This window comes from Staurois parvus, unplaced genomic scaffold (assembly GCF_062004578.1).
Source record: "Staurois parvus isolate SC_StPar_1 unplaced genomic scaffold, SC_StPar_1.0 ptg001060l, whole genome shotgun sequence".
NCBI lineage: Eukaryota > Metazoa > Chordata > Amphibia > Anura > Ranidae > Staurois > Staurois parvus.
Genome location: NW_028318856.1, coordinates 132,842 through 160,000, shown reverse-complemented (window position 1 = coordinate 160,000; position 27,159 = coordinate 132,842). Strand labels below are relative to the sequence as shown.

The 27,159-nt window shown below is 43.3% G+C and overlaps 1 protein-coding gene across 2 annotated transcripts in view; it reads left to right on the top strand.

Moving 5' to 3' along the window:
- The window catches only part of LOC149440670 (rho GDP-dissociation inhibitor 1-like), a 109,255-nt gene extending 86,960 nt beyond the window's left edge, over positions 1-22,295 (top strand). For both annotated transcript variants that reach the window (XM_089658241.1, XM_089658240.1), the window contains exons 3-6: positions 10,689-10,772; positions 16,690-16,766; positions 21,009-21,072; positions 21,896-22,295. In XM_089658241.1, the coding sequence (XP_089514367.1) occupies positions 10,689-10,772; positions 16,690-16,766; positions 21,009-21,072; positions 21,896-22,095 (425 nt within the window). In that variant the 3' untranslated portion in view covers positions 22,096-22,295. The remainder of the gene's footprint in view (positions 1-10,688; positions 10,773-16,689; positions 16,767-21,008; positions 21,073-21,895) is intronic.
- The last annotated feature ends 4,864 nt before the right edge of the window (positions 22,296-27,159 follow it).

Below are 27,159 nucleotides of genomic sequence, written 5' to 3'. Positions count from 1 at the left end.
TGTATCTATGTTAGAAATAATGACCTCTCTTGAAAGAAGACATATACAGTGAAGGAAATAAGTATTTGATCCCCGGCTGATTTTGAATGTTTGCCCACTCACAAAGAAATGATCAGTCTAAAAATGGAATGTTCGGTGTATTGTAACACTGAGAGACAGAATAGCAACAAAAAATTCAAAAGAAATGCCTCTAACAAATGATGCACTGATTTACATGTTCATGAGGGAAATAAGTATTTGATCCCCTATCATTCAGCTGGATTTCTGGCTACCAGGTGTCTTTCATACAGGTAACAAGCTGAGATTAGAAGCATTCTCCTAAAGGGAGTACTGCTAATCTCATTTTGTTACCTGTATAAAAGATACCTGTCCACAGGAGCAATCAAACTATCAGATTCCAAACTCTCCACCATGGCAAAGAGCTGTCCAAGGACGTCAGAGACAAGATTGTAGACCTACACAAGGCTGGACTGGGCTACCAAACTATCGCCAAGCAGCTTGGTGAGATGGTGAAAACAGTTGGTGCAATCATTCACAAATGGAAGAAACACAAAACAAGTGTCAGTCTCCCTAGGTCTGGTGCACCATGCAAGATCTCACCTCATGGAGTGTCAATGATCATGAGAACAGTGAGGAATCATCCCAGAACTACACGTTTGGATCTTATCAATGATCTCCAGGCAGATGGGACCACAGTCACCAAGAAAACAATTGGTAACACACTACGCCGACAAGGACTGAAATCCTGCAGTGCCCGCAAAGTCGCTCTGCCCAAGAAAGCACATGTCCAGGCCCGTCTGAAGTTTGCCACGGAACATCTGAATGATGCAGAGGAGGACTGGTTGAAAGTGTTGTGGTCAGATGAGACCAAAATCGAGCTCTTTGGCATCAACTCAACTCACCCTCATTGGAGGAAGAGGAATGCTGCCTATGACCCCAAGAACACCATCCCAACTGTCAAAAATGGTGGTGGAAACATTTTGCTTTGGGGGTGTTTCTGCTAAGGGGTCAGGACAACTGCACTGCATCAAAGAGACTATGGATGGGGCAATGTACCATCAAATCTTGGGTGAGAACCTTCTTCCCTCAGCCAGGGCATTTAAAATGGGTCGTGGATGGGTGTTCCAGCATGACATTGACCCAAAACACACGGCCAAGGCAACAAAGGAGCGGCTCAAGAAGAAACACATTAAGGTCCTGGAGTGTCCTAGCCAGTCTCCAGACCTTAATCTGTGGAGGGAGCTGAAAGTTCAAGTTGCTAAACGTCAGCCACCAAACCTTAATGACTTGGAGAGGATCTGCCAAGAGGAGTGGGCCAAAATCCCTCCTGAGATGTGTGCAAACCTGGTGGCCAACTACAGGAAACAAGGGATTTGCCACCAAGTGCTAAGTCATGTTTTGTTAAGGGGATCAAATACTTATTTCCCTCATGAACATGTAAATCAGTGCATCATTTGTTAGACATGCATTTCTTTTGAATTTTGTGTTGCTATTCTGTCTCTCAGTGTTACAATACACCGAACATTCAATTTTTAGACCGATCATTTCTTTGTGAGTGGGCAAACTTTCAAAATCGGCATGAGATCAAATACTTCTTTCCTTCACTGTACTGTACTTTGCATTGAGGCTCACAAAGGGTTTTTGGTCCACCAGCATTTGAATAGGAAGGAAAGTTTAAGTGTATATTTTGAGGAGATGAAGAATGCAAAGCCTAAAGGAGATAATAGAGGTAGGAATTGTAAAAAGTGGGAGCTTGAAATTGCAGCTTGTGTTGAAAAAGAAATAAATACTTTGCAGTGTACAATTACAATACTCATCATGGTCATGCATCATCATCCTCTGTGATCCTCGGTGTTCTGGTGACATTCTCCCTTGCTGATTCTGTTTGGTTCCAGCCGACAGTCGCTGCAGCACCCACTTATACACACAGCCATTTTTAATGCGGGAACGTGTGTGTTTGGATTGTATACTTGCATTCAGGATCACATGGCAATCGGGGCAATCCCCTCTTTAAAAATGGCATGAAGCTTGCTGCCCGAAAAGGAGCAGATGCCTAGGGCAGCAAATTCAAGTGAATGGGCTGACTTATGCGATGCGCAGAATTGCGCGCAAATCGTGCTGTCAAAATCATGTAGCAGAAACGCTTGTTCGTGTTATGCGATACTGTGAGCGGGGTCTAGAGTTTTTTTTTGTTTAAAACACTGGATTCACTATATCTGGTCTCTCCGGACCCTGCATTCACTATATCTGCTCTCCCCGGACCCTGCATTCACTATATCTGCTCTCCCCGGACCCTGCATTCACTATATCTGGTCTCTCCAGACCCTGCATTCACTATATCTGCTCTCCCCGGACCCTGCATTCACTATATCTGCTCTCCCCGGACCCTGCATTCACTATATCTGCTCTCCCCGGACCCTGTATTCACTATATCCGCTCTCCCCGGACCCTGCATTCATTATATCTGCTCTCCCCGGACCCTGCAATCACTATATTTGGTCTCCCCGGACCCTGCATTCACTATATCCGGTCTCCCCAGACCCTGCATTCATTATATCTGCTCTCCCCGGACCCTGCATTCACTATATCCGGTCTCCCCGGACCCTGCATTCACTATATCCGGTCTCCCTGGACCCTGCATTCACTATATCCGGTCTCCCTGGACCCTGCATTCACTATATCCGGTCTCCCCGGACCCTGCATTCACTATATCCGGTCTCCCCGGACCCTGCATTCACTATATCCGGTCTCCCCGGACCCTGCATTCACTATATCCGGTCTCCCCGGACCCTGCATTCACTATATCCGGTCTCCCCGGACCCTGCATTCACTATATCCGGTCTCCCCGGACCCTGCATTCACTATATCCGGTCTCCCCGGACCCTGCATTCACTATATCCGGTCTCCCCGGACCCTGCATTCACTATATCCGGTCTCCCCGGACCCTGCATTCACTATATCCGGTCTCCCCGGACCCTGCATTCACTATATCCGCTCTCCCCGGACCCTGCATTCACTATATCCGCTCTCCCTGGACCCTGCATTCACTATATCTGGTCCCCCAGGACCCTGCATTCACTATATCTGGTCTCCCCGGACCCCGCATTCACTATATCTGGTCCCCCCGGACCCTGCATTCACTATATCCGGTCTCCCCGGACCCTGCATTCACTATATCTGGTCTCCCCGGACCCCGCATTCACTATATCTGGTCTCCCGCAGTACACACAACATAAAAATGCAATTGTTTTACTAAATATAAACTGCTAAATACATTTTCTCATCAGCAGTATATAGCAGTCATGTGACTTCTATCAGTGTCCATCTGAGCACTGGTTAAAGTTTGTAGGAGGAGTTTTCTTTCTGTTCTAGGAGGATGCAAAACTCCTGACCTGTATCTGGACAGTGCTGATTGGTCCTGTGCTGATCATGTGCACTCTCCTAAGAAAAAAAAAACATCTTTTGCAATACACACCAAACTGAGAATGTGCAGAGTATCTCCACACGAAATGTCTTATCAGGAAATAGGGTGACACTGGAAGAAGGGGAGGACCAGAGATGTCGTGATCAAACAGTCTTTTTACACATAATGGAGGATTAACCCCTTAGCTTCCACAGGGAGTATATCAAGCACGCTTTACTGCATATACAGACTGATTTTACTGTTGTGGGTTTAGTAACACCTTAACAGTGGACAGTGCAGTCTTCAGCCTGTCTATTGTTTGGAGAAGGGAGTGGTGGTGGTGGTGGGAGGGGTTGGTCTTGCTATCCTAGTCTATGGGGCTGTGTGTTTCTATTGATACACACAGTGTAGAGAGACGAAACTCTAGTCCCTGTATGCAAAGGATGGCATCCATTGGATGCTACAAGTGAAAGAAGGTGGCTGCTTAACCTGGATCCTAGGCAAGGATTGAAACCTAAAGAATCTGCAAACTCTGTAAGTGATTTATTCGGCTGCTGAACGTGCTGAGGGTGTAATATCACCATAAAGTCCAGTCTAAGATGACAACCACGGCTTCCTCCAGAATGGAGAGACGAGTGTAGCCCCTAGGGACAGGAAGTGTGTTCCTGGCAGGATCGGCAGGAAAAAAGCCTGAAAAAAGAAAACAAATGAAGTCGGCACATATTGATAACTGATCTATATTACACTTTTTTGTTCTTGGGTTTAGATGCGCTTTAACCTCCCTGGCGGTATTCCCGAGTGTAGCTCGGGGTAAAATTTCAATACCAAGAGCGCTAACCCCGAGCTACACTCGGGCTTACCATGCAGCGTTGCTCAGGGGTCCCTGCAGCACTTACCTTGTCCCTCGCTCCCACGATGTGTCCCCTGCAGCGTCCCCGGCCATCTCCTCCGGCCGATGCCGGCATCCGGCTTCCGTGTTCCGGTCCCTGTGACGTCAGGACGTACGGGCGCCGGAACCGGCGAGAAATTTGAAATTTTTAAAAAATGTCATTTTTGCTGTCATGCTGTTTCAACCCATTTCACATACATTTTGTCCCGAGTGCTTTGTCCGGCGCCCTGTCTGCATTTTTACTTTTCTTTTTGCCTGGAAACTGAGAAAAGTCCATGGCGTCCAAAAAGCGTCCCTTTAGGTCAAAAGCGGTTTTAGACCGGCTAGAGAACAGCGATAGTAAATCAGAACCACTTGCAGAATTGAGTGATAATGATTCGTGGGGGAAATTCATCATCAGACACTGAAAACGATTTTGCGACTTTGCTCAGCGATGTGCGAATTTGCCTCTGTATTTCAAATTTCAGGGTTTTTGGTTTGATTATATTATTGAATTAAATTTATTATTATATTATTATTTTTATGATTATTTATTAAATTATAATTTATGATTTCGTGTTTCAAATTTTATCATATCCAGGATGTTTACTAGATTCTTGTTCGGACAGATTTCAGTGAGTTATTCCTAAAAAATACAGCCTACAATAAAAAAAATACATATTTCCATGCAAAAAAATGGTACCGCTTTCAGCACAAAAAATCAGAAAGAATCGTACCGCCGAGGAGGTTAAGCATCTACTGCAGTTTCCAGAAAGTGAGACCTTCCTACAGTCAATTGCTTCAAAATCCAACAAACGTGCTTCTAAAATATTCATACAGTCCATTCAAAGGTGTGTTTTTTTGTTGGTTTTTTTTTTCCCCATTATCCAAGAATGTTAATATATTTACTAAATAAAGTTTTCCAACATTGAATGCGCCTATTAAAGTGAAGAGATCAAAGCCTTTTTCTTTCGTACGGCTTGTCTTTGATTGAAAGCTGTGCGTCCTTCGAGACGAACGAGCTAATTGGCACTGTAGCTTTATCGCGAGCATGCAGCGCTGCGCGGTTCTCCGTACGGCTCTGGGCTCCGGCTTCTAGAAGACGTCGTTATATGCTGGCAGTTCGGTGATAAAGCGGAATTTTGATGTGTTTGATCACCAGCGTCCTCTGGCAAAATCGCATCCGGAATATTAAGTGCGGCGCGTGGGAGCCTCTGAGAACGCGCGGTGCGGCTTAATGGCTTGTTAATTTGCCTCTCGCTGACTGCTGATAGCGCTGGCCTGGCCTGAGATGATAAAGCAACCGGCTCCGGAGAAGGTATGAAATGCGTCCAGTCCTGGAGTGTATAGACTGGATCTGGTTTATCATCGTATGTGGAGTCTGCTCCACTCCATAACACACTCCTAGTTTTAGTGGAATTTTTTTTGAAATTTTTGGGAAATTTTTTTTTTTTTTTTTCTTGTCCCCAACAGGGAGATTTCCCTTCTTGTCCTGCTATTCTCTGATTTCATTGCACACTGTGAGCCTTTAGAAGCTGCACAAGTCAGAGCCCACCTCATTTCCTGGCTGGAGGATATCCAGCATCATCTAGCCCAAGCGTGTCAAACGGGCGGCCCTCCAGATGTTGCCAATGGTCAAATCCCATGAGGCATTGCAAGACTGACCGTTACAAGCATGACTCCCAAAGGCAGAGGCATGATGGAACTTGTAGTTTTGCAATAGCTGGGGGGCCGCCAGTTTGACACCCCTGATTTCTAGCCCTTTCCTCCCCAGACTGTCCCTGGCCCGCCCCTTTCATTCATTGGAGTTAAGTTCTTTCAATCATGGCGGCTCAGCATCACATGTGGTCTGCAGGCAAATAAACCTTGCCTAGGATAGCCCTCGCCTAGGATAGCCCTCGCCCAGGATAGCCCTCGCCTAGGATAGCCCTCGCCCAGGATAGCCCTCGCCTAGGATAACCCTGGCCTAGGATAACCCTCACCAAGGATAGCCCTGGCCTAGGATAGCCCTGGCCTAGGATAGCCCTCACCAAGGATAGCCCTGGCCTAGGATAGCCCTGGCCTAGGATAGCCCTCACCAAGGATAGCCCTGGCCTAGGATAGCCCTGGCCTAGGATAGCCCTGGCCTAGGATAGCCCTGGCCTAGGATAGCCCTGGCCTAGGATAGCCCTGGCCTAGGATAGCCCTCGCCTAGGATAGCCCTCGCCTCCAGATTGATACCCACCCTTCAAGGCGTTTTGATATTTGCATAACTCCTCCCATGAGCTGGCCCACTGCTTGCATCAGGGCTCTTGATAGGAATACAGGGTGCTGTGAAGTTTTGAAGAAGAAGCAGCTTTCTACAACACCCTGCTGGCCCCTCCCGCCAGTCATGATCTGACTGCATTGCAAAGAGAAGCATAGAGACCCAGTGATGAGGTAGGTATCCAAGTAAAACCTACAGATTAAAGTGGAGCTATACTTGCCTTCACTCCAGCGATTCTGTGTCCTGGAGCTTCTAGTTGGCTGCTGACATCTTTTGGGTACCAACAGCCAGCTGCTCTCATTGGCCGATGCCATTGCCCCACTAACAGAGCAAAAATCAGCCGATTTATTCTTTCGGACAAAAAAATCAGCCGATAAATGAACAGTCTATGGCCTGCATAACTTTCTAATGCAGAAGTGACTTACTATAGGGGTAGATTTACTAAAACTGGAGAGTGCAAAATCCGGTGTAGCTCTGCATGGGAGCCAATCGGCTTCTAACTGCAGCCTGTTCTATTAGCCTAGGTTCACATGTATGTAGATTGCAGACTGTGCGATTTCACAGTGCATTTTTCACCTTTTATGGTGCGTTTTTTTTTTTTTTTTTTTTTTTTTTTATATGTGTACCTTCTTGTGTGTACCTCATGAGCACGTAGCCAGTCTATGGGAGCCAGAATTATTGTTGTGGATGCCTAACATCTGACTTGTATCTTCGTGCAGACTTCTGGGAAAATCGGTGAACCAATTACACAAGCAGTAAATTAAGTTTCTATGGGGCACTCTGTACATTCTCTGTGTACAGAACACCTCCAGCTACACATATTGCATTGCATTTTAAAGAAAATGACAGTGCTGCAGATTGAAAAGGAAAGAGCCCACGTTAGAGATGACCCAACGCGGTGATACACACTAAGGGACCCCAGAGAATCTCACACAGACACCTGCCTAAGGACCCTAAAGGTGTATAGGAACCTGGCCAAACCTGGGAGCAGATGACCCGAGCATACCTGATATGAGAGGATATATCTCAAATGTGTATTTAGAGCGCGCTTCGGGTGAGTGCGCATTTTGCTTATTCAGTCACTTCATCTGTCACCCCTGGATCAGTTACCCACACACGTTGATTGTGATCTTGAAGGGATCCTCACGCCTTCATTTTGGGACAATTTATCACCGTTATTATCACCTTATGATGATATACCTTACACTCTATATTTATTTATGTATTTATTTACGTTTTTATTTAGGTGTTTATTATTATTGTAATATTGATGACCACTCTGCACTTTATTATGCATATTATCTTGTTTTAGCGCTGCACCTTTTATCTGTTATTTGCATTGGAAGGTTGTTTTGGTTACCTTTTGGTGTTCTAGCGGCTATTTCTGGAAGTAGCGCTCGCTAATATTCTCTTTGGTAGTACCAATATGGTCAGCCAAAGTTGCAAACCTAAATGTGCAATGGGATAATCCGAATATGGAAAAGCGTTCTCTGATTGGACGAGGTGGAGAGGCTGGGTGGTAATGTCATACTCTTCACTTCATCTAATCAGAGAACACTTCATTCATTCAGGAAATGCAAAACATTCAGTGAATAGTGTCCCGCTGAACAGCCATCCTCTTGTGTTCACGATGCAGCAGGGCAGCTGTTCAGTACGAGACCCAGAAGCTAGTGGAGATCATCGGAGTAGCGATGTCTTCTACAGTGAATTCCAGCTTTGAGTATTCTAGTTTGTGATCTCATTTGCCTTTATTTATTTTCCATCTTTTTCTTTGTTTTTGCGCCCTCATTGAAATTCCCCTCAACATCTGTATGGTCGCTTTACTGACCTAACACTCCCCTGAGATGAAATGCACTAATTCCAGAACGACATATCCTAGTTCTCCTCCATGGTAATTGTGTTAGAATGTTCCTGGACAGTTCTGAAACCAGCAGAGCTCTTCATGGGAAAATATGTGGGTTTAATGAAATCATTCCTGGAAACAAACCTTTACCACACTGTCCATATTTACAGCTCATGCATACATTGGGGGAGATTTACTAAAACTGGAGAGTGGAAAATTTGGTGTAGCTGTGCATGGTAGCCAATTGGATTCTAACTTCAGCTTGTTCAACTAAGCTTTGACAATAAAACCCGGAAGCTGATTGGTTTCTATGCAGAGCTGCACCAGATTTTACACACTCCAGTTTTAGTAAATCAAGCCCATTAGGTGTATGTTGGTATAATTTTTATCTCCCTTTTTAAATATCCTAGATTTGGTTTGCGTTCACAGCTGCCTCTTGACATGGAGTGGTCATTGGGATATCCACAAAGTAGAAACAGAGCTGGAAATATCCTTAAAGGATAAATCTCACTTCTATTTTATTTATTGTGTTCTGTTCCCCAGAAGTCAAAGCACATGTAGTATTTTGTCCCATCTTTATGTGCTATCTAAGCCAAGCTGTGAGATTGAACTGGACGCCGCTCCTCCTCCATCCACAGCTGCCTCTTGACATTGAGTGGTCATTTGGATATCCACAAAGTAGAAACAGAGAAGTGAGATTTCTCCTTTAAGGATATTTCCAGCTCTGTTTCTACTTTGTGGATATCCCAATGACCACTCAATGTCAAGAGGTAGCTGTGGATGGAGGAGGCGCGGCGCCCAGTCCAATCTCACAGCTCGGCTTAGATCGCACATAAAGATGGGACAAAATACTACATGTACTTTGACCCCTGGGGAACAGAACACAATAAATAAAATAGCTGGAAATATCCTTTAAAGGAGAAATCTCACTTCTGTTTTATTTATTGTGTTCTGTTCCCCAGTGGTCAAAGTACATGTAGTATTTTGTCCCATCTTTATGTGTGATCAAAGCTGAGCTGTGAGACTGAACTGGACGCCGCTCCTCCTCCATCCACAGCTGCCTCTTGACATTGAGTGGTCATTGGGATATCCACAAAGTAGAAACAGAGCTGGAAATATCCTTAAAGGGGAACTCTCACTTCTATTTTGTTTATTGTGTTCTGTTCCCCAGGGGTCAAAGTACATGTAGTATTTTGTCCCATCTTTATGTGCGATCTAAGCCGAGCTGTGAGATTGGACTGGGCGCCGCTCCTCCATCCACAGATGCCAGACCACATAGCTGGCAAGGAGACTGCTGCTTTAAGAGATGGCATTTTCTCTATCTCCAAGCACTTGCCAACCTGGTGGAATGTTTTAACTGTCAAGACCCCCCTCTTCACCATTCTGCGTGAGATATTTGTCTCAGGCAGGTGCTTGGCGATGATGAAGAAAAGTGTCCTCTGTCAAAGAATCCATCTCCCTGTTACCTGTGTTATTAGGCATCAGTGAAGGGAAGAGGGGCGCCTTGCCTGACTTCACCGCTAGCTTTAGACAGCATATAAGAAGATGGGACAAAGACTGTCCATTGTCCCCTGGGGAAAAAAAACGCGTAAAAAAAAATTTTGATGTGAAAAATCTTCTAAACCTTTGGAAGTCAAGGTTGCATGAATACATAGCCACAATGGTGTGTTTGTTTTTGTTACCACATTTTTAGTGCATTCACTCTCCAGAGAGCACATCATAGTGACCACACCAGTTCATAAATGTGTAGGATCAATACTGGTAGGTCGGAGTAGCAGTCCAGCCAAAACAACAAGAGTACTACAGGGTTGTGTGCAGGGAATAGTGAGGGGAGTCTAAAGACTCACGATAGTTCAAAAAACATGAAACTTGTCTTAATCTTGTTTCGTGTTCTGTGCAGTTAAAGGACTTTTGTACCCAGGATTGTTTGACAACTAGGAGGGGGGTTTCCTTTACTTTGGAGAGATTTTCTTTCACTTCCTCTTGTGTTTCTGGAACAGGAAGTGAAATATCCCCAGCAGGGGTGGACTGACAACTCATGGGGCCCCCGGGCAATAGGGGATCATGGGGCCCCTGTGTCCTTGCCCACACCCAAAAAAGCCAATGAAAGGTACCAGGGGCATCTCATGAGGCCCCCTACTGACCCCAGGCCCTTGGGCAGTGCCTGAGTGCTCGAATGGTCAGTCCGCCCCTGATCCCCAGTAAGGGCAGGGATTAAAAAAAAAAAAAAAAAAGGTTTGGCTTGACAGTATATGGAATGCAAATCTATAACTTGTGCATATTACAATTGTTATGGAATTGTTCTTATTGTTGTTTAATTTTGTCTTAGATCCTAACATCCCCAATGTGCAAGTAATTCGGATGGAGTTGGTATGTACTGAGGCCCCAGCACCCATCAAAATGGAATTAGCAGGTACAAACTTTACATTTCTGAAAATGTATTGCTCACTCTTGTTTACAGACAGCAGCCAATCAAATATTTTTTTTTTCTAATTTAACCTAGAAAAATGACAGCTTTAATCTGATTGGTTAGTATGGGGAACAAACTTCTCTTCAACTGTTGGGTATTGGGCTTAGTGCAGGATATCTAGTCACATTTAAACCAATGTTATTGATTATTTTTACTCCAGTCCAATGTGGGCCATACATGCGGGAATGTTTAGGCACATTCAACCACATCTCAAATGCAAAAAAAAAAAGAATTATGCTGTCTCTGTTGTTTTACAATTTCCATAGAAACTCTTTTGGATAGATCACCTTGAGCGATACAGTTAGAAAGCTGGATGTTTCCTAAAATTTCTGGATGGGTCTTACTAGTGTGGTTTTTTTCTTCCTTTTTTTTTTTTTTTTTTTTTTTACATTCAGTCAAAAAAAGGTTTGTGGTAGATAATTTAATGCCTCCGAAAAGCCTTTTATTTTACCATTTATTGGACTTTAGACCATAAGCAGGCAACCTTGACACTCCATAGGCTCTCTGACAACCATAGGCTTGACACCCAGAGGCAGGACCACGATGGGATTTGTAGTTTCACCCCAGCTGGAGTGCAGAGGTTGGTTCACCCCAACTCCAGACTCAAAAGCAGTCAAAAAGAATTCCAGACAGAAGTCATTTCTTGCAGTCTAGTGGAATGGTCACGCTTAAAAATGCCGGGACAATTAAGTGCAACAGACTGCACTGTAACTAATAAAATCTGATAATAGATATTAGCACACCTGTAAACTTCCAAATTTCAAGTTTATGTAAACCTAACCATTAAACTTCTTTTTTTCCTCTCTTGGTGTGTTAAATATAGAATGTAAACCGTTCCAACAGAATTATTGTCAGCTGATGAGAGATCTGATAACACGGTGCTTCTGCTGAAATTAAACCTCAAACATTTATCAGCCCTGACCAGTTCAGGACTTACTATGGTGGCCATAAGACTTTAGGTGGTCAGCTCTATAACCTTGGACTACCTTATACGTGACCACCTCTCTTGTCTTGTAGCACTATGGATGGTCAGGGCTTTTGCCTTGGAGCACTGAAGATGGTCAGCTCAATTCTCATGGAGGACTATGATAGGTCAGCTCTCTTGCTGTGGAGTACAATAATTGGTCAGCCGTCTTGCCTTGGAGTTATACGATTGATCAGCTCTCTTGCCTTGAGGTACTATGATTGCTCAGCTCATTTGCCTTGAGGTACTATGATTGGTCAGCTCTCTTGTATTGGAGCTTTATGATTGGTCAGCTCTCTTGTATTGGAGCCTTATGATTGGTCAGCTCTCTTGTATTGGAGCCTTATGATTGGTCAGCTCTCTTGTATTGGAGCCTTCTGATTGGTCAGCTCTCTTGTGTTGGAGCCTTATGATTGGTCAGCTCTCTTGTATTGGAGCCTTATGATTGGTCATCATTGGAGCACTTTAGGTGGTCAGTGCAATTGTTTTGGAGGACTATGATTGGTCAGCTGTCTTGCCCTGTAGTTTTATAATTAGGTCTGCTGTCTTGCCTTTGCGTACTATGATTGGTCGGCTTTCTTGCCGCGGAATTCTACGATTGGTCAGCTCTCTTGCCTGCAAGTTCTCTGATTGATTGGTTAGCTCTCTTGCCTTGAAGTACTATGATTTGGTCAGCTCTCTTGTATTGGAGCCTATTGATTGGTCATCAGTTCTTTTGGAAGACTATGATTAGTCAGCTGCCTTACCATGGAGTTCTATAATTGGTCAGCTTTCTTGCCTTGATGTACTATGATTGGTCAGCTCTCTTGCCTTGGAGTACTATGATTGGTCAGCTTTCTTGCCTTGCAGCACTATAATTGGTCAGCTGTATTGCCTTGGAGTTCTTTAATTGGTCAGCTCTCTTGTCGTTGGATCTTTACGATTGGTCAGGTCTCTTGCCTGGTCAGCATGCTTGTCTTGGAGCATGGTAATTGGTCTATGCTCTTGCCTTGAAGCACTATGGGTGGTCTGCTCTTTTGACATTTAACTATGTATAACTATGATTGGTCAGTTTTTTTGTCTTGGAGCGCTAAACGCATGAGTTTGACTACTTCCATGGAGTTTTCATGTGGGGGTTATCCTGGAGATTTGGTTTCCTCCTGGAATTTCAAGATTGGTTACTTGGTGTTGTAACACATTGGTTATAATGTGTGGGGCATTGGTTTGATTGACCACAGACAAATGTATATTGTATTGTATCCAAAAAGTAGTTTTTTAGGTTTCAGATTTAAGGTGTTGAATCACAAGACCTGCCCATAAATGATGAATTTAAAAACCAACAAATACCAACAGGATAAATACAATATGTTGTCAAAATCTACTAAATTATAGGAACATGTGCCTTATTAAACGCAAAGGATGGTTAAAAAAAAAACAGTGCTCTGTTGTCCTCTGGTGTGATTTCATTATTATATGCTATTCATAAAACATACAAACATACTGTATTTCATGGAAAATATTTATTACAGCTTACCAACCCTTAGATGTGGGAACTTTTATTTATCACTTGAGGCAGCCATGGTTGTCATCCAGACTTGACTTCAAATATGGAAAAGAAAAAGTGCAGCGCTTATAAATTCTACGGTGCTAATCAAACATACAATGCCATAGCAAATGCATAAAACGAATCACAGGTGACTGTAAGTGAATATATACAAAAATTTCAGTGAAGCGGCGTGGCGTAGCGCTGTAGTGCACAAATAATAAACAGTGCCACGCTGAAATGACAGCGCCAAAAGGTGACAAATAAGTGACAGATGGATGAACAATCCAATAAATGTAATGTATGAAACTCAATAAATAAAAAGTCCAAAAGAAATATTCGTGATGTCGAGTGAAGCGTGAATCCGTGATAGATCCCTCTGTATAATGCACTCACCAGAAGCACGTAAAGTATGCGCATAGAAATCAAAGGACTTTAGCTCCTCCAACAGGTCAGCCTCATCCACATTCATACACAGTGTGAGGAAATCCACAGCAGGTATATACCAGAGCAGGAACTATATCCAGTAAAATGTTCCACTTTCAGCACACCAAAGGAGCTCAACCTTGAAGGGAATAGCTCAACAAACGAGCCCAGAAAGAAAAGCGCTAATGGTGTAGTAATGTATTGAAAATTCAATAAGCATCCACGTGGAGCAATAAAAACAAGTGTGTTCCACTTACAAAGATGGCCACCGGACCTTCGTGAGGACGCAGCGGCGTGACAGCAGTACGAAGGCTCATCCTGACGCGTTTCGTGCGCACGCACGTTATCAAAGGGGTCCCCCTCCGGCCCGGCGGCTATCTTTGTAAGTGGAACACTCTTGTCTATATTGCTCCACGTGGATGCTTCTTGAATTTTCAATAAAACAGCTTGATTCCCCTATCAATACAGTCTGTGTTTGATGAGGGAATCCCTCTCGTGGAGCTGTTGTGTTCTCTCGGCAGGGGGAGCCATCCCCACTGGGAGAACACCGTGATTACTGCTAGTGGCTCTAATATCGATCAACTTGGGTACATTCAGCTTGCCCATACATGGTCCCCGGCCAAGATTCAAACCGTCTATGGCCGGCTTAAAGGATAAGTTCCCTTGAGAGACCATGTTGCACCCATATTTAGAGTGTCATTCGCTCCAATTCTCCGCCTTCCCGCCGACAGAACTCCCTTGTCTGTAACAGCAGGCGAAGGATTTTCTCACCGCACCTGCTGTCACATTTTGAAAACGGCGTGGCTGTGCAGGGCTCCGCCCACACAGTAGTCACATTATTCATTCACAGGGATCTGTGAATGAAAAAACTACAAGTCCTTTTGGTCACTGTGGCAGGCAGACATGTAGTATCCATGGACTGCAGGGGAGTTGATCAGAATCCCCATAGTTCAATCATGCTGCCTAAGGCTCAGGAACTGTCTGTATATTCAGAGGTAAGGCAGAGAGCTCTAGGCAGTGTCTGCAGGAGCCTGGCATTGCACCCGCAATCCACTGATCATGGGTACAATGCTCTGCAGGTTCCAGTGGGGGAAAAAAATAAATGCACAATTTTTTTTCTCCTGCAAGAATATGTGCCTTTATTATTATTTTCACAAACTTATGCGGGCCATAGACTAGATGAAAAACGACCAAAAATCGGCTGATTTTCGAATCGTTAGTGCGGAAATCGGTCAGCCGGTTTTAGATTATCGCTCCTGCTGGAAAATAATCAACCAAATTTGTCGTTTTGGCGATTTTCGTGGCAATGATGGACAAATTTGCCGATCTTTTTTCGCTTTTTAAAAATGTGCCTGAGCAGTGACATGAAAGAAGGAAAAGAAGAAAAGAAAAAAAATAGAATATGAAGAAGAAGAAAAAAAGAATTTCAGTCCGATATTATATTTTACATTTAAAAGTATAGCAACATTGTATCCGAATAGAAACATCTGTATCCGAAATGGATACAAATAGATACAATGTTGCAACATTTTCTTCTGCATATTCTATTTCTTCTTTTTATTCGTATTCTATTTCTTCTTCATATTCTATTTCTTCTTTTTATTCGTATTCTATTTCTTCTTCTTCATATTCTATTTCTTCTTTTTTTTCGTATTCTATTTCTTCTTCGTCATATTCTATTCTTTTTCTTCATATTCTATTTCTTCTTCTTCGTCATATTCTATTCTTTTTCTTCATATTGTATTTCTTCTTCTTCTGCCTATATGCTATATAATTGCCGGCCGTAGACGAGATGAAAATCAGCCGACCTTTTTTTACCAATAATGGTAATGTCGGCTGACCGATTTTTTTTTTTTTTTTTTTTTTGTTTTTTTTTTTGTTTCTTTTTAAAAAACGTCCAGTTTTCTCCCCATCTATGGCCTGCATTAGCCTTTTAATAGGGAGCAACAAGGACACTTCTGTCAAAATCAATAGGTATTTTTTGTACTTGCTGAAAATTTTCCGAAAGTAGAAATGAGTTCAACCAGCACATTGTGATGCTGCAGTTTTTACAATTTTTGTATTTGGGTTTACCCCTGGTTCACATGTATGCGGCCGTGCGGGCACGAGAGCCCATTCATTTGAATGGACTCCCGTTCCCCATGACACGCAGGGAAGAAATCCCTGCACTTCTTCTGAAAACCTCGGTTCCCAATACAGCTGCGTTTTCCAGTGCGGACGGCGTGCCATTAGAACTAATGGCGCCCGCCCGCGGGTCCGCATTCCTCTGTGCGGGTGGTGCGGCTGCATGGATTTTCGTGCGGATCCTCAGCCGCATCACCCACACAGATGTGAACCTAGGGTTAGAGACTTCACGCTCCGTTCACATCAGGCGATTTGGAATCACAGACAGAATGTGCAGCACATGTTTGGGTGCCGTTTTTCTTAGTGACACGGTGCGATTCTGCCACTATTATTGTGGGACAAAATTGCACAGCAATCGTGGCAAAACATGAGTTTAAAAGTTTGCAATAGGCTTGTCGCCCAATAGGGAGCAGGAGCCTCTTTTGGGGAACAAATACGCATAGGGCAGCCCATTGAACAATCACATGCAAATCAGTCATCATTTGTTAGACATGCATTTCTGCTGAATTTTTTGTTGCTATTCTGTCTCTGTGTTACAATACACCGAACATTCGATTTTTACACTGATCATTTCTTTGTGAGTGGGCGAACGTTCAACATCAGCAGGGGATCAAATACTTATTTTCTTCACTGTATCTGCATGTCTGTGTCCACATTGATGCTACTTTAGGCCCATTTTAATAACAAAAAAAAAATCTCTTGAATAAAAATACAGACCCCACTATCTCTGGCGCACAGAACTGTCCCCCTTGTGTGTTTACCACCTCTGATTCAATATGGTACTGTATGCGTTGCATTAACTGATGCTAATTTTATATTTGCAGGCAATGTAGGAACATTGAAAGAGCACATCTATATCCTAAAGGAGGGTTCCAGTTACAGGATTAAAATTACATTTATGGTAAGGTTAAAGCATTAAACATTCTTCCAGGCTCCTCCTTATGTTCAGCACATGGCTGTGCTATTTCCCTTCTTGCATGCACCCCATTTCCTGCCAACATCACTTCCTGTTTAACTAGCCTTTTTGAACCAGTTAAACAAGTTAATTAGCATTTAAATAAAGGAAGGCCAGCTTCTGTCTCTATATTATTCCATATATGTATGCTAAAAAAAATAACTAAAATAGCCACGGCAACACAAAATGATGTATTGTTGGGTACACAGTAACACATATTGTACATGGTATAGAACAGTAGCGATTTGGAACCTTACTGGAGCCAAAAGGGTTCTGTTCAATATCTAATAAGAGGCAGCAGGTGTCTGGGCCCTACTCATTAGAGCCTACTCTGTGTTCGAGAAGAGGAGGTATGAAGGCTATACTAGAGCGTACTATTTATTGGAAACGGATGATATGAGGGTCCTTCTTGTTAGCGCTTACGATCTAAAACAAAACACGGATATATGGGGTTCTGCTCAGTGCAGTTTTCTGATAGGTATCAGGAAGCATGAGCAGGCCCTGTTGGGGCTTACTGTCTAGTACAGAACAAAAGGTATGAGGGTTCTCCTCAGAGCTTACTATCTGATAGGTAAAAGGATGCATGAGGGTCCTGCTCTTTAGAGCTTACTGTATAATATTAAACAGAAGATATGTGGGATCTGCTCATTAAAGCTTACTATCTAATAGGGAACAGAAGATATTAGGGGCCCGCTCAGTAAGGTTCACAGTCTCATAGGGAAAAAGAAGGTATGAGAAGCATGCTCAATAGAGCTTATGATCTGATGGGGAAGAAGAGATAAAAGGATCCTGCTCATTGGCACCCACTGTCTAATAGGAAGGAGTAGGTATGAGGGCATCATATAAGCCCATTAGAGCTTACTATCTGATAAGAATGGGAGAATATGGCGGCCCTGCTCATTAGAGCTTGTTATCTAATAATAATAAATGGAAATGAAAATATGAGGGCTTTGCCCAATAGAGCTTACTATCTAATAAGGAAAGGAGAGTATGACAACCCTGCTCATTAGAGCTTGTTATCTAATAAAGAATGGAATAGAAAATATGAGGGCTTTGCCCAATAGAGCTTATTATCTAATAAGGAAGGGACAGTATGACGACCCTGCTCATTAGAGCTTGTTATCTAATAAAGATTGGAATAGAAAATATGAGGGCTTTGCCCAATAGAGCTTACTATCTAATAAGGAAGGGAGAGTATGGCGACCCTACTCATTAGAGCTTGTTATCTAATAAGGAATGGAACAGAAAATATGAGGGCTTTGACCAATAGAGCTTGCTCTCTAAGAAGAAAATAGAAGTAGGAGGACCCTGCTCATTAGCACTTACTACCTAAAGGAAAGCAGAAGGTATGAGGGCTCTGCTCATTAGAGCTTATGTTCTTCTAGGAAAGAGGAGGTATGAAGGCCCTGCTCATTGGCACCTATTATCTAATAAGTAGAGTGTATGAGGACCCTGCTTATTAGAACCCAAAATCTATTTCGGAGGAGGAAGAAAAAGGGCCCTGCTCATAGGGAACAATAGGTATGAGGTCCTGCTGTTTAGAGCTTACAATCTAATAGGATAGAGTTTTTGGGGCCCCTACACATTAGACTCCTAATAGGTAACAAAGCGCATCAGAGAAGTCTTTGTTGAAGCCTACTGTCTAATACGGAACGCATGCAAAGCGTTTTCAAGCTACTCAAATGGCCAAAACACTGAACACAGGATGTTCCTACCAAGCTTGTCACACACACTAATGACCAATTCACACCTCAGACCTCTCCCACCCTTGGAAACAAAAGATATGTTAATGAGCATTCACACCTCAAATTCCTCATGAAGACCCCCTGCCAGGTGCCCTTAATGACTCCCTCCACCAGACACCTTTCCCACCCTTGGAAACAAAAGAAATGTTAATGAGCAACTCACACCTAAGCTAATCTCAACACATACTGCTGTCTCTACTTCTACTCTCTGTATTTCTCTGAAACAGTCTGAAATAGTTAATAATTTACCACTTTTCAGTGCATTCTGGGCATTCGGGAGGTTCTCCTGTGCTTATCTTTAAAAAACGCTTTAAAACGCAAACGCTCATAAACGCGGCTAAACAGCCGTTTTTTAACCTACGTTTTCCAGCAGTTTCCATCGTCCAGAAGTGTCCCGTGTACATGGGGCCTAATAAGGAACAGAAGATATGAGGGTCCTGCTCTCATTAAAGCTTACTATCGAATATGGAACAAAACGTATTAGGGTGCTGGTTTTAAGAGTTTACAATATAAAAGAAAATAGACACAAGGGACCTGCTCTTTTGAGCCTGCTGTCTAATACGGAGCCTGAGATATGAGGGTTGTGCTTATTAAAGCATTTTCAGTTGCTGACTTTAGCTTCTAGAAATTTTACATGCCTGGCTGTCCTGCTGATGCATTGGTTTTAATATTTTGAGTCACTGACCCAAAAGCATAAAGATGCTACATTCTAAATTTATCCAGCTTTCATTTGCTGCAAGCCTAATTGCCTAGTTGGCCGGTCAACTAGTTCTTCAGTAGGAGGCCAGCATAAAAAGTGTGTTTTTATGGTGTTTAGGAGAGCAGATAAGACCAAAGTATCCTGCAGAATAAGTAAATTAGGACCAATAAACACTGGTGGAGGTGTGTATGGAATGGGGATGATGGATGGAACAGTGTATACATTGTATGAGAATGGGAAGAACTTGAGGTATCAGATGACTGGAGACCATGATGGGCTTCTTTGAGAGCTGTGTTTTGATGGATGATGATGGATGGAACAGTGTGCACATTGTATGAGAATGGGAAGAACTTGAGGTATCAGATGACTGGAGACCATGATGGGCTTCTTTGAGAGGTGTGTTTTGATGGATGGAACAGTGTACACATTGTATGAGAATGGGAAGAACTTGAGGTATCAGATGACTGGAGACCATGATGGGCTTCTTTGAGAGGTGTGTTTTGATGGATGATGATGCATGGAACAGGGTGCACATTGTATGAGAATGGGAAGAACTTGAGGTATCAGATGACTGGAGACCATGATGGGCTTCTTTGAGAGGTGTGTTTTGATGGATGATGATGGATGGAACAGTGTGCACATTGTATGAGAATGGGAAGAACTTGAGGTATCAGATGACTGGAGACCATGATGGGCTTCTTTAAGAGGTGTGTTTTGATGGATGGAACAGGGTGCACATTGTATGAGAATGGGAAGAACTTGAGGTATCAGATGACTGGAGACCATGAAGGGCTTCTTTGAGAGGTGTGTTTTGATGGATGATGATGGATGGAACAGTGTGCACATTGTATGAGAATGGGAAGAACTTGAGGTATCAGATGACTGGAGACCATGATGGGCTTCTTTGAGAGGTGTGTTTTGATGGATGGAACAGTGTACACATTGTATGAGAATGGGAAGAACTTGAGGTATCAGATGACTGGAGACCATGATGGGCTTCTTTGAGAGGTGTGTTTTGATGGATGATGATGGATGGAACAGTGTGCACATTGTATGAGAATGGGAAGAACTTGAGGTATCAGATGACTGGAGACCATGATGGGCTTCTTTGAGAGGTGTGTTTTGATGGATGGAACAGTGTACACATTGTATGAGAATGGGAAGAACTTGAGGTATCAGATGACTGGAGACCATGATGGGCTTCTTTGAGAGGTGTGTTTTGATGGATGATGATGGATGGAACAGTGTGCACATTGTATGAGAATGGGAAGAACTTGAGGTATCAGATGACTGGAGACCATGATGGGCTTCTTTAAGAGGTGTGTTTTGATGGATGGAACAGGGTGCACATTGTATGAGAATGGGAAGAACTTGAGGTATCAGATGACTGGAGACCATGAAGGGCTTCTTTGAGAGGTGTGTTTTGATGGATGGAACAGGGTGCACATTGTATGAGAATGGGAAGAACTTGAGGTATCAGATGACTGGAGACCATGATGGGCTTCTTTGAGAGCTGTGTTTTTTAGGGAGATATTAAAGAATGTTACCGATTCTTCTTCTGCCGCTCATTTTTGGGGGACTCCTGATTGCTTATGTGTCTATTATCATGTTTTGTTAACAGCTAAATAAACATCATTTTAAAAAAAAAGTATTCCCGGGTGGTCTATGTTTGTGTCCCAGAACCTTCAAGTGCTGATGCATGGTCTCCTTTTCTATTCACAGTCTGTTTTATTTTTCTTCCAGGTCAACAGGGAAATTGTATCTGGGCTGAAATATGTAATGCATACCTTCAAGACCGGAATTAAAGGTAACTTTTCTAATAAAAATAACATGTATTAAATGAAATGGGTAACAATCTAAACTTTCTCAGCATAGCTACTTTGAAAAAAGTTATTTTTATCTTTCCAAGTTCATAAGCACTCCACATTGCGTAAAGCAAAAACCCCATTCAAAGCTTTGTTTCAGTATTTTCATGGCTGCTGGCCAGCAATCTCTTGCTGTCTTCTTTAGTCTCTGAGACTGCAAGAGTTTGATTTTTAAGGCTTCCATTTTCACCCATCTGCTGCTACAATTCCAATGCCTAATGATGGCACCCTGTTATATAATTACATTGACCACCCTGTTATAGAGTATTGTTACATTGGCCACCCTATTATATAGTTACATCTGATTCAAGAAACATTGTTGGCTGTGTGGATTTGTCAGATATCCAGCAATAGTCCTGCTGTAAGAAATTCACACCTTCATTGAGGCCTTGTGAAGGGGAGGAGATACAGAAAGTATTACAGGGAAATCTTGAAACTGTAAAATCCATGAGAACAAATAACTGGCATTTGTTTAAACCAAAGATTGGGCAAGGCTTTAGATAAGGAAAGTGAGCATTATAATAAGCCCCAACTGACCTCTTTAGCTGCAGCCGCTGTGGAACAATTAATTCTTAAAGAGCATAATGGAGGCACCGTAGTCTAGTTCTAATCCGTTTATATGTGTGTGTGTGTGTGTGTGTGTGTATATATATGTATATGTATATATATGTGTGTGTGTGTACAGTGTATAAAACTGTATGTTTCCTTTTAAACTAGATCAAAAATAGTCAGTTTAAAAATAAAACATTTTCTTTTTGCCAACAGTTGACAAAGAGACGCACATGGTTGGCAGCTACGGGCCTCGGAGCGAACCGTATGAATTCCTAACGCCACAAGAGGATGCTCCAAAAGGAATGATTGCCCGCGGGAAGTATACCATTAAGTCCTACTTCACAGATGACGACAAAACCGACCACTTGTCCTGGGATTGGAAATTGGATATAAAAAAGGAGTGGAAGGACTAGATCAGGGGGGAAAAAAACCCACCATGACTTCGTCGTCATCTTAATTAGGGGAAAATAATGATTCTGCATATTAAAAATTGTACAAGATTTATTATGGTTTCTACATCTGTTTTCTAATTGTTTTCTTGTAGTTTCTAAGAAAAAAAAACAATATACAAACATGTAAAGACATTATTTAATAAAGAGAAAACTTTAACAAACTTCTTATGTGGCACTGTAAAAGGTTTTTGACAAAAAGAACGAATGTAGGATATTGAACACGTAGCTTTCCTATCGGATGCAGACTGGTACCTCCTGTTTTTATGCTTCACTGAGAATCTTTCACTTTGGGGCATTTCAATGGACATATTTTAAAGGGTAGCTCCGCACATTTGGATCAGTGTTGGTGGCTTAAAGTGGGAGTCCGCTTTTGATTTTGGGTAGAGTAGGGAAGAGTAAGACCTTCTGCTGTGCTCATTACTTCCTGTTCTGGAGATCATGTGGGCAATGTCTCCATCAGGGACACAGAGCAGTAAAAGCCTGCCAGAGGTTTAGATGGCTTTCCAACTCCTTCCAGCAAATGGCATCATTGTACTGCCTGCTGCAGCATGCCAACAACAGGGCACTGGAGGTATAGTATGGGACAAGCATGTACTATGTGCCTAGTCTCCACAAGCCCTTCTATTCACTCAACACAGCCCTTTTTTGCTTGAGAATAATATATTTCACCTATTTTATTCATGTTATTTACCTGTTAAAGCCTCCTATGTGTAGACATCCAGTGGCCCAGGGACTGCTGTTGGGTGCCGCCATCTTGGAAGTGACATTCTATAAAAGCCTTTCCCTTTTTACACCAAAGAAACCATAAAATACTTTTTAGGTCTTGGGGAACCCATGCTAAAACCAATTCATTGGAGAGCAATGGGGAAAATGCCCCCTACATTGCTGGTCAGTAGGAGGAATGCAACCTTACAGTGGTGGTCAGAATGCCACCCTTACAGACCACTGTAAGAGATTGTTGGTGTCATGCTACTGGCTTTGCCAAGTGGTAAAGGCAGCATTGGATGGGGAGGGGGGGTCAAGCATCCACAGCTCAAAGAACCCCCAGCAACCTCTTGAAGAATCCTTGGGTTCAATGAAACCCTGGTTGAATGGCTGCTCTGTAGTATTCCCCTTCACTCTTTCTGCACCTGCTCCATAAAAGGGTATATAGCAAGGAGCTGGGCCAGCACAGACAACAATTAGACATTTCCAGAGGAGGAAAGAGGGTTGGACTCCGCACTTAATGAAATTTTCACTCCTAAGATGCTGCTCAGTAATTCCACACAATTGCACTTATTTTGCTGTTGGGTGCGCTCCTACACCTTCTCACTTTCAGTGTCTTTTAGGACCTCACAGGCCTGGACTCATGATGCAGAGGGTGATGGGGTGGAGTTGCGGGCAGTCAGCCTGAAGAAGCCCTGGAGACACCCAGAAGTGGTAGAGGTGTCACAAATGAGGCGACTACTCAAAATGAAGGTCAATTTAGGCCATATCCTGATATGAAAGCACTCCCTCTCTGCTTGACAACTGGGCTCCCTTTCCTACGGACTACATAATGGCTGCAATTATGACTTTGCATTTGAAAATAATGCTGAGCAGCATTTCCCCTTTCTTTTCATTAATGGCTCTGAGGCGTATTATGAATAATTTGGCAGAGAGAAAAGTTTAATGGCTCAGCATAGTTTTTAGAGTTATTGATTGAGTCTAAGTACCTAGAGAAGAGGCATTGATTTTTAATGGTCACTGGACTGCCTAAAATGTACCGAACTTGAGTTTAAGGAGACCAGTCATGTTTTCACTGATGCAAGCATCTGCCGATTCAGCCTTAGGGCTCATCCTTGGAAAAAAAAAAAAAAGTTTGTAAATGTCTACGCAGCTTTGTGTTAAAGCTTAATCGAACTTTCAGTTTAAATTGGTTAAATACTTTCTAGGTGCAAGAAAAGGAATTATGTTCAGTCATGAGCAGAAAAGCCTGTCCCCTACCAGCATGCTTCAGAATAGAATTTTTAGAAGCAGTGGTCTCTCTGCAGCAGTCCAACACGCACCCTGCTTAGTCAAAGCTAGAGATCGTTATTTATCAAAGCTTTTGGCCCCTGCATATTGGAAAGCTCTAGCCACCGCCCTTTGCTGATGCCAACAGAGAAACAGGGCACACCTAGAGCTTTCCATAAGTGCTGCACCCTCCAGAGCCTAGATCTTTCATGGAGCCCAGTTAACCAGATGACCGCCTTGTGATGCCCGACTTTCATGCCGAGCCGTAAACCAGGCTTCACCCCAAACAGCCCCCTATACCAATCTTCAACCAGTAAGGACTCCAAGGGTAGGACAGCTACCCTAAATCCCCACAGGTCACATAACCAGTCTTCACCCCAAAAGCCTCCTGCACCAATTTTCAGTAAGGTTTCCCATGGTAGGAAAGCCACCCTAAATCCCTGCAGGTCACATAACCAGGCTTCACCCCAAAGAGCTTCCTGCACCAATTTTCAACCAGTACGGATTCCCATGGTAGGAAAGCCACCCTAAATCCCTGCAGGTCACATAACCAGGCTTCACCCCAAAGAGCCCCCTTTACCAATCTTCAACCAGTAAGGACTCCAAGGGTAGGACAGCCACCCTAAATCCCTGCAGGTCGCATAACGAGGCTTCACCCCAAAGAGCCCCCTTTACCAATTTTCAACCAGTAAGGACTCCAAGGGTAGGATAGCCACCCTAAATCCCTGCAGGTCACCTAACCAAGCTTCACCCCAAAGAACGTCCTGCACAAATTTTCAACCAGTAAAGATTCCCATGGTAGAAAAGCCACCCTAAATCCCTGCAGGTCACATAACCTGGCATCACCCCAAAGTGCCTCCTGCACCAATCTTAAACCAGTAGGGATTCCCATGGTAGGAAAGCCACTCTAAATCTATGCAGGTCACATAATCAGGCTTCACCCCAAAGAGCCCCCTTACCAATTTTCAACCAGTAAGGACTCCAAGGGTAGGAAAGCTACCCTAAATCCCTGCAGGTCACATAACCAGGCTTCACCCCAAAGAGCCTACTGCACCAATCTTCAAACAGTATGGATTCCCATGTTTGGAAAGCCACCCTAAATCCCAGCAGGTCACATAACCTTTTAATGGAGACCTGTCACCTCTTACCAACCATAATGGTAACCCTCATGTTCCCCTCACTCAGGCTACGTTCACACATAGCATCTTGTGAATGCACATTTTTGCGTTTTTTTTTTTTGTTTTGTTTAGTTTTTGTGCATTTTCATGCTACACACATAGGTCAGAGCATTCATTTCACTGGGCTGACCTACGTGGGACAAGTGCGCCAAGAGAGCTGATGTACCTTTCTGGATGTTGAGCTTTGCCACGTTTGTCATGCGTTTTGATGCACATGAAGACACACGTGCTTGCTGCTTTTGGGGTGCCAATAACATTGAAAGGCACTGTATGTGCAACACTTTTGTGTTTTGTGAACCTGTATGAAAATGTGCTTTTGTGCGCATTCATGAAATGTTCAGGTGTGAATGCAGCCTCAATGTACAGCGCATTACTTGGATCATCAGAGCCCAGCTTCGGCTAAATGCTGTCTGGTAATAGCAGGAGCGCCGTGTTCCTGTGGCAGTCACGAAGCATCCAGAAGATGATTTCGAACCACTTACACAAATGGCAGAAAAGTGCCGAGGCGAAGCTCCATTTGCTGAGCTCATTATCTCCTGCCTGTGTGCCAAATTGCAAGAACAAAGCAAACTAAGGATGCAGAGGTTACCGAGAGCTCTCCAGGTCTGAGAATAGCACAGCAAACCCTTTATTAAATGCCATATTCCTGATAAAAATCATTAAAGCGGAGCTCCAGTTAAAGCTAAAGAAAAGTCACCAGCTGCAAAAACTGCAGCTGCTGACTGAAAAAACAGCCACATACCTGTCCCACAATCCCACGATGTGGCACTGGTCATCCTCGCTCCTCAGAGCCAGCTTGTGGCTTCACAGCCGGGTGCCCACTGCGCATGCACGAGTAGATCTGCGCCCTGTGAATGGTCTCGTCTTCTGAGACCCGTCACGTGTCCCAGAAGACTACGGGTAGGGAGGGAGGGAGGACAACTTCTGCTTCCGATCATCTAGGTGGGGAAGTGGGAGTGGGCATCTGTCAAAATCAGATACCCGCTCCCCAAAGGTGCCAGTTCCTCATGGGGCGTGGGGAACCAGTACTTAAAGTGGAACTTCCTCTTTTGGGTGGAGCTCTGCTTTAAACATAAATACAGCTAGTACAAGTAGCTGAATGTGTTCTTATTTTTCCTTCCTATAACCCTCTGGACTACAGAACTGGGAGTGGCTACACTCCCAGCCAATCCCATTGCACTGTGATGTAATTTTTAATAATCTGAGCACAGAAATTACCACATTGGCCTGGAGACACACCTTGATTATGTCCAATTAGCCAACTCCTGGCGGTGAAGGGGGAGGGATTGTTAGTGACCAAGTTGTATTGGTCAGCTTTATGTGAGAAAAGTCAAGTCAGTGACCTGGCTATGTTTTCTAGAATTAAAAATGCACCAATTGAAGGAGCTCCAGACCAAATGATAGAAGAGTCCAAATTAATGTATTGGTTTGCACTAAAAGACAGACGTGTTTCATGGGCCAGAAACCAATCCCCTTATTGGGCTAAAAATGGAGCCAAGTATTTATCTTTCATAAGTACCTCAGCCTCATTACATTAATATACAACCAATGTCGAAACCTTTTTTTCAGTTGTGTATAGAATAAGGGAAGGTTATAACCCCTGTCAGTTTTTTTTATACCTATGGGGATATTTTCCTTCACTTCCTGTGCTAAAACAGGAAATGAGAGGAAATCCCTCCAAGGTGAGGGACTCTTTGGTTGTCACCAGAATTTGTGTCCCATTGGAAGATTTCACATCCATTCCTGCTCTGGGAACCAAAATTTCGGATTTTCTTTCACTTTCGATAATAATGGTCATCAGGACAAATGTAGGGGGTGAATCTCCCTAATGTTGCCACAGACAGCTATAGAAACCCAACAATGGGTTCTAATT